Source organism: Austrofundulus limnaeus, unplaced genomic scaffold (assembly GCF_001266775.1).
Source record: "Austrofundulus limnaeus strain Quisiro unplaced genomic scaffold, Austrofundulus_limnaeus-1.0 Scaffold210, whole genome shotgun sequence".
Classification (NCBI taxonomy): domain Eukaryota; kingdom Metazoa; phylum Chordata; class Actinopteri; order Cyprinodontiformes; family Rivulidae; genus Austrofundulus; species Austrofundulus limnaeus.
This window is the reverse complement of record NW_013952612.1, coordinates 730,559-738,201: the sequence shown is the minus strand read 5'-3', so window position 1 is coordinate 738,201 and position 7,643 is coordinate 730,559. Positions and strand designations below refer to the sequence as shown.

Genomic DNA, 7,643 nt, shown 5'->3' with positions numbered 1-7,643 from the left:
TATTATGGGTTAGAGACTTTATTACGGGTTTGAGACATGTTTGAGACTGTTTATTATGGGTTTGAGACACGTTTGAGACTGTTTATTATGGGTTTGACACACGTTTGAGACTGTTTATTATGGGTTTGAGTCTGGTTTGAGACAAGTTTGAGACTTTATTATGAGTTTTAGACATGTTTGAGACTGTTTATTATGGGTTTGAGACACGTTTGAGACTGTTTATTATGGGTTTGAGACACATTTGAGAATGTATTATGGGTTTGAGACTGTATATTATGAATTTCAGACTGGTTTGAGACACATTTGAGACTGTTTATTATGGGTTTGAGACATGTTTGAGACTTAATTGTGGGTTTGAGACTGGTTTGACACACGTTTGAGACTGTTTATTATGGGTTTGAGTCTGGTTTGAGACAAGTTTGAGACTTTATTATGAGTTTTAGACATGTTTGAGACAGTTTATGATGGGTTTGAGACAAGTTTTAGACTGGTTTGAGACAGATTTGAGACAATTTGAGATGATTGAGACAGGTTTGAGATGAYTTTGAGACAGATTTGAGAAATTTTCAGAGAAAATTTGTAAAAATCTTGTTTAAACAACCTAAATTTCAGTAAATTCCAAACTCTGTAATTTTTCTCAACCTAGAGAGAATCGGGCTTTAGTCTCCAGTTTAAAAGAAAAATAAAACTGTTTGTTTTTGCTAAATTGTTGTCTTRATTACATCATAATCATACTGTGATATCTGTAGTTCTGAGGAGTTTACAGTAAAACTAAGAAAAACTATAAGAAATTGTCTTAAAGTAAACATTTCTCCTTGTTTGCTTCATTTTAAAAACTGTATTCATGAATATTTTGTGTATTTTGTTTTTCCTCCACACAGAAGCTGAGCAGTCAGCCYTTCAGCGGTCTGACCTTTGACACGGACTACATGATCCGAGTCGTTCCTTTCCCATCTCTGATGAACGAAAGCTTTTTCCCTCCGTCCTTCCTCAGAACCAACTGTGAGCATCATTTAAGCAAGAGTGCTCAGCTGTTGAAGAGTTTTAGTGTTTGAACTGTTTTTATTTTTATTTTTCCAGCATGTGAAGTCCTCCTCGGACCGGACAACCTGGTCTGCAAACCCTGTAAGTCCTTTAATGTTGTCATAAACAAAAGCCACATGTCCATTAACGAAAACAAAGCATCCTTTTGTTGTCTTCTTCTCAGTCTGGAGGCCAAAGAGCCTGAACGTGTCTCAGCTCGGATCGAACCTTCACGTGGCGTTCGATCAGGCTCCGCCCTCTTTTGGTTTCCACTTCTACTACCTGTACTACAAACTGCGACAGGACYGCCTCTTCAGGCTGCGGCGCTGCAAACCGGTAAGACGGGGGACACCCTGGATGTGTCTTCGGTCCATCACAGAGACACGATGAGACATCTGTTAGTTGTTTTAAAGTTTTTTTTTTCAGTAATTCCTTACAGATTATCAGTAACGTTGCTTAGCTCATCTGTTTAAAACGACTGTAAACACTCGATTTTTATTTAGTTTTCATAACTCGACCTGAACCACATCAAGCGTCTCCGCCTCTTCAAGCGAAGGTGGAGGTACCGGCCCTTTTGTTGCAGCGTCCTCCTGGCTGTGTCCTCTTTGATGTGTCTCCAACAACTTTGTCTTTTCATGTCTTTGTGCTCTGGTCGTGAGTCATCGCAGCYCGTCCTGTTTTCAAACAGCCCCTCCTGAAAGGCCTTCGTTGTGCTGCGCTRATTTGTGTGGAAATTCAAAGGCGGAATTGTTTCAGAATAAAYGGACGAATAATCGCGACGCTTTTATTGTGTGAAGTCGACTTCTGCAGCCAAACAAAGTTTTTATGTTCTTTTTATGATTTGCAGGATGTGAATCAAGTCAGGACAACATGTATCCTCCAGGACGTCACTCCAGGAACCTACGTTATAGAGGTACCTGAACGCATCATGACTTACTGAGCTGTTTTTTTGTTTAATTTAGTTTAAAAGTTATTATGTTTTAAAACCAAGAATATCTCTACATATTCATGCAACAAAACAGTGGATTTATTTGTTTTGTTCTGCTTTCTTTCCCTCCTTTTACAGCTGAAAGACGACGGGAACACGACCCGGAGACAAACTCAGTACCACGTCAGTCAGGGTGAGGCTATTATTATTTTAAACATTTATTTTTTAATTTAAACCAAACTTTCTTTTGATATTTTCTGTTCATTTGTTTCTATAAGTTGCTTAATTTACAGAAAAAAGCACTAAAACTCAGAGGATGAACTAGAGTTACAGATGAACTGGTTGTAAATTGTAACTTTAGCTCTAATTATCAACTGTTTSTATCTATTTCTTGTGCTGCAACAGCAAAGAATGTCAAATATAAAAAAAATTGAGGAGCGTAATATTTCAGGTGATTCATGGAAAATAAGAGATAATGTAAAATATATATATATATATGTTCAGCTGGATTGTATAGCATTAACAGCMGATTAACAGCAGAATTGTTTTTCTCATGTTTTCTTCACCAGTCCACTCCCCGTGGGCGGGGCCTATCCGCGCCATGGCCATCACCGTGCCGCTGGTCATCATGTCGGCCTTCGCCACCCTCTTTACCGTCATGTGTCGTAAGAAGCAGCAAGGTGAGGGGACCCAGAAAATAATCGTTTAGATTTAAARGCGTTTTCATAGTTTAGGTTTTAAAAAATTTCCTCTGTTTCTTAAAGTAAAAAGTTGATCTATTTCTTCTTTTAGAGAATATCTACAGCCAGCTGGACGAGGAGAGCAGCGAGTCGTCCAATCAGAGCGCGGCACTGAACAGCGAGCGCCCTTGGCCCCGCCCCAAAGTCTTCGTCTGTTACTCCAGCAGGGATTGTTCCAAGCACACCAGCGTCATCCAGAGCTTCGCCTACTTCCTGCAGGACTTCTGCGGCTGTGAGGTCAGTCTGGACCGCGGTCACCTGCAGACGAGACAACAACAAAAACAAAACAACACAAAACGTTGGGTAAAAGTCAAGTTTGTGCTCAGGTCGTGTTGGACTTGTGGGAACACCTGGAGATGTGCAAAGAAGGTCAGATGTCGTGGCTCAGCCGACAGCTGGACGAAGCAAACCTCATCATCGTCGTCTGTTCTAAAGGCCTACGGTAAAAAAATAGTTTGTTGAAACGTTACAACATTTTTTTAAGCAATTTGGCTTCCCTGCCTCCCAAGTTCTAATGTTTGTTTTTTTATTTTTGTATTTTTGTTTTTCAACAAAAGTAAAAAAAATTCAAAGCAAAAATAAGTAATTGCAACTGTAATATATTATGTGCTTTCTCAATAAAAGAGTTAATGAAAAAAAGAATATTTGTTAAAGAAACAAGCGTTTAGCTGCAGCTCCCTATAGCCACTAGATGGCGATAAAACAGTTTATACAGGTGTCAGAATCTAAAATAAACTCATTTTTACACATGAAAATATTATTTTATTATATGAAATGGTGCTTTTATTTTTCTGTAAGTCTTTATTTGAGTTTTAGGCATATTTGGCAGCTGTTTAAACTCATTACAGACAGAAAGAAACGGCTCCAGTGCTTTATCTGAGCAAATGTTTTAGATTTTTATTTTTTATTTAATTTTTAAACATCCTGTCTGATTTGTTTACCTATCCACCTCCATCTGGCTTTTTTCTTTTATTCCTCAGCCCCTTTCTGCCTCAAGTCCCACCCCCCTTTTTATGCCATATAATGAACTTCTTTTGTCTATTTTAACATTAGAAATATGGACAAATAAATTACACTAATTGTTTAAAACATGATGCTTATTATTACAAATAGTCTAAAGTTTGTAATAAAAAGAACAACAACATTGCGAGAGAAGAATTTGTAGTTTTTTTCCTCTAYGTTTTTGTATTTTATTCCAGGTATTTTGTGGAGAAGAAGAGACGCAGAGGGAAGACGCCGGTCGGTCGGCGTTGTAACAGCAGCTCTCCGACAGGCGGCTCGAACGGCGACCTGTTCGTCGTGGCCGTGGCCATGATCGCAGAGAAGCTGCGGCTGGCGAAGCAGAGCGAAGGGGGCGGGGCTCAGGAGCTGAGCCGCTTCATGGCGGTCTACTTCGACTACTCTGCAGAAAGCGACGTCCCCACGGCGCTGAGTCTGGCTCCCAGGTAGATCCACTGCCGACCCACAGATCAAGCGCCTGGTGCTGAGGGTGATCTGTAGCACTTCCTGGTTTCAGGTTCAAGCTCATGGACCAGCTGCCGCAGCTCTACAYTCGGCTCCACGCGGGTCAGTCTGGTCTGGTGGACCAGGACCAGCAGCCCCTCAACGTCTCCAGGAGGAACTACTTCCGGAGCAAGTCGGGGCGCTCGCTCTACGTGTCCATCTGCAACATGCACCAGCACATCAGCCAGAACCCGGACTGGTTRGAGAGGCAGCTTTCTCCTGACGGCTCTTCATCCGACCCCTCTTCGGTACCGGGTCCGAGCCCACCTTCAGAGCCCGCCGGACCCTCGCCACCTGCAGTCGAGCAGAGGTTTCACCCCGGCCTGGTGCTGAACCAGGTGGTGGTGAGGACGCCGTCGATGGACGGGGTCGACGGAGCGCCGAGGAAGAATGTGCTCCTGCAGGCCTCCAGCTCCAGTCCTGGACCTGGTCTTTGTCCCAGTCCAGACCTGCCTCACTGTTCCCTGTCTGCGCAGGGATCCGCTTCAAGGTGAGTCAAACTTCACGCCATTCTGAATGTCTTTACAGCCGCAGTTCTGAGGAAAACCTGTTGTTTGTTTCAGGTCCACCCCTGAGGAGTCCTGCTCCTCTTCCTCAGCTCCCCCCGTCCTCCAGGATGAAGAGTCCCCTCCCCKCGTCCAGGTGGAAGAGGAGCATCCTTCGGTTCCAGAGGCCCCACCCCCCCGCGACTCGGGCATCTACGATTCGTCGGTGCCCTCGTCGGAGCTGTCCATTCCCCTGATGGAGGGGCTGTCACATGACCAGGTGGACTCCGCCTCCCTGGCGGAGAGCGAGTCGTCTTCGTCGGGGCTGGGTAAAACCGTCTCCCGTCATCACGTCTGCGTATTTATGAAACGTGAATAAAAACRTTCGGGTCTTTTTTAGGTGACGAGGAGGCGCCGACGGTCACGCCGCTGCGCTGCAGCACCGTCTGCAAGGCCGAGCTGCACCACCTGGAGCACGGCAGCGGCGCACACGCAGCCTCGCTGTAGGGGGCGCTCTGAGCCAGGAGGAGCAGGAAGCAGCCGGGAGGAGCAGGAAGCAGCCGGGAGGCGCCGCTGTGGTCATAAAAACCAAACCAGAGGAGCGGAGCCGTGGTTCCTGGTGGTCCGGAACACTGAAACTTTGCCTGAACCACTTTTCTTCATCACGGCGTCCAGCGGTTCTGGATCGATGAACTTTAATCCTTAATTTAAACAAATAATCTCACAGAGATGAAGAAACGAGCGTCGATTACGTCCTCTGGTGCTGACGGTCGACGGAACGAACAAAGTTTCCTTCACGTAAGAGTTGGATTTTTGGTTCTGGTCGGGTCCAGAAATGTAGAAAACGTCAAGAAAATCGTGCCAAAATCTGACAAACGCCTTAATTTTTACACCCAATTTGTGCTGTTTTTCAGCTATTTAAATTAAAACCAACAAAACAACCTATTTACCACTGGAAAAACACTTTTTATAGAATATTTTATTCATAAAAACTGTAAATATTCTCCATAACTTCATGGTTTATTTACAGTGCGACACAGAGAACGCAGAGAGACGGTACAACTGCCTGAAAATGTGAGAAAATGTGACGTAAGTGTCATTTTAGTGAATAGAAATTAAAATATTATTCAGGAATTTCTGCCCTAAAATGAACATTTCTCTTTCTGATCCACTCAGCCCTGCAGAGATCATAAATATTTATATTTTTACATGAAGTACGTGTTTCTGAATGACTTTTTTTTATTTTAAAAAAATTACAATTTAAGAACAGTTTTTAGAAGAGAGAACATTTAAAACTTCAAGGATGTTTTTATTTTTGGTGCTTTTTTAAATCAGAAATAAATTTCCCGTTCATATTTTACTAGTTTTCTGGCAGGAAGCTCCAGTTATTTTATTATTCTTAACAAAAACTTCAAATTTTACTGTTTTTAAGTCATTTTAAGCTCAGTTTTCAGATTTATTTGAGTCGCTGCTCAGTCTGCATGTTTGTTTGTTTGTTTGTTTGTTTGGACTGAAGATTTATTATCACTTACTTGTAAATATGAGAACTATTTCATTGTGTACAGTTAGAGTATTAGTATTTTTATATCCATTTTATAGAAATGTAATGTTTTTTTTACATTAATGTAGGTAAATAAATGTCTGCATCACATTTGTCTCTTTGTGAAAAGAGTTTAACGTTCATCTTTATTTTTATTCATAGAAAAGTAGAAAGTTGTAGAAAAATATTTAAATGCTCAAGAAAACAAAACAGTTGCAGCTGTCACAGTAAAAGTATTTGAGCCGTGAATCATTTTTTGTTTCAGGCTGAAAAACCGGTTTGGGTTTTTAAATTAAACCCAGCAGACAGCTCCACAGTTTGAGCTGCGAGGCGTGAAGCTTTAAAACAACAGAACCTCTGAAATCACTCAGGCTGAAGATRCCGCCTTCAAAATAAAAGCATAAAGTAACGGTATAAAATAATTACTGCAGTCAATCCTGAAAATTAAACAGTTTTAAAAATTGATTTGAGTTAAAAATAACTAAAGCTAACCTCAGCAAAAGATTGGCTGAAAGCTGCAAAATTATTGGTAAAGTTAAACAATATGTGATAAATACCCCAATGCAAGCTAAAATGAGCAAATCTATAGCTAAAAGCTAAATTAGCAACACAGTACCTAAAAGCTAAATTTAGCAAAATCATGGGTAAAACAGACGTTAAAAACAAAAAATAACTAAACGGGGTAGCTAAATAGTAAATCATTGCAAAACCAAAGCTAAAAATACAAAACAGATAAACGCTGGATGCAGGAAACCAAAGGTAAAAGATAAAGTAGCTAAAAGCTAATTTTATCAATACTTTAGCTAAATTTTATGCAGCAAAACTATAAATTAAACCTAYGTTTTGRAAAACTGTAGCTACAAGAAAAAAAMAAGCTACAATTATTAGAAATAGTTTAAGGATAATAACACAAGAGCAGATGGCTAAATGGTACTTGCAGACATATGGGTGAAATTACATAACAGCTAAATGCTGGATAAGGGAAATACATAGAGAAGTAAAAGCTAAATTAGCTAAAGCTAATCCTACAATACTGTAGCTAAATGTTTAGCCAATAGCCATACATTTTCCAACGCTAACAGGTTCCAAAACAGAAAAGATAAATGGCAAAAGCATAGCTAAAGTTAACAAAATATTAACTAAAGGATGAGTGTAAAAAGCTAAAGTAGCTAAAAGCTAATCTTATCAATACTTCTGCTAGGTTTAATCCCGAGAAAAACAGTTAAAAGATTAATTTAGAATATCTGAAGCTAAAAGCTAAATGTTAAGCCACAAATAGTAACATTGTAGCTAGCTCAAAACTAAAATTTGAAAAGCCACTTATAACTATCTAGGTAAAAAAAATTAAAGCTAAAAAAATAAATACTATAACTGCAAGACTGATGTAGTACAAACGCAGAATAAAAGATAAAATTGGCCAAGAA

The 7,643-nt window shown here is 40.4% G+C and overlaps 2 protein-coding genes across 2 annotated transcripts in view; both read left to right on the top strand.

The window, feature by feature from the left end:
• Nucleotides 1-7,643, top strand: part of LOC106525041 (uncharacterized) — a gene marked incomplete in the record, with an annotated part of 40,975 nt that overhangs the window by 17,342 nt on the left and 15,990 nt on the right. Inside the window, 8 exon segments of the mRNA XM_014019145.1 lie at nt 882-1,002; nt 1,081-1,125; nt 1,208-1,359; nt 1,871-1,936; nt 2,090-2,144; nt 2,521-2,631; nt 2,744-2,928; nt 3,018-3,130. Of these exon segments, the coding sequence (XP_013874599.1) occupies nt 882-1,002; nt 1,081-1,125; nt 1,208-1,359; nt 1,871-1,936; nt 2,090-2,144; nt 2,521-2,631; nt 2,744-2,928; nt 3,018-3,130 (848 nt within the window).
• Nucleotides 4,136-6,330, top strand: il17rd (interleukin 17 receptor D). The gene is made up of 3 exons (XM_014019160.1): nt 4,136-4,684; nt 4,758-5,008; nt 5,080-6,330. The coding sequence occupies exons 1-3, from the start codon at nt 4,218-4,220 to the stop codon at nt 5,184-5,186; spliced, it is 825 nt and encodes a 274-aa protein (XP_013874614.1). The 5' UTR covers nt 4,136-4,217; the 3' UTR covers nt 5,187-6,330.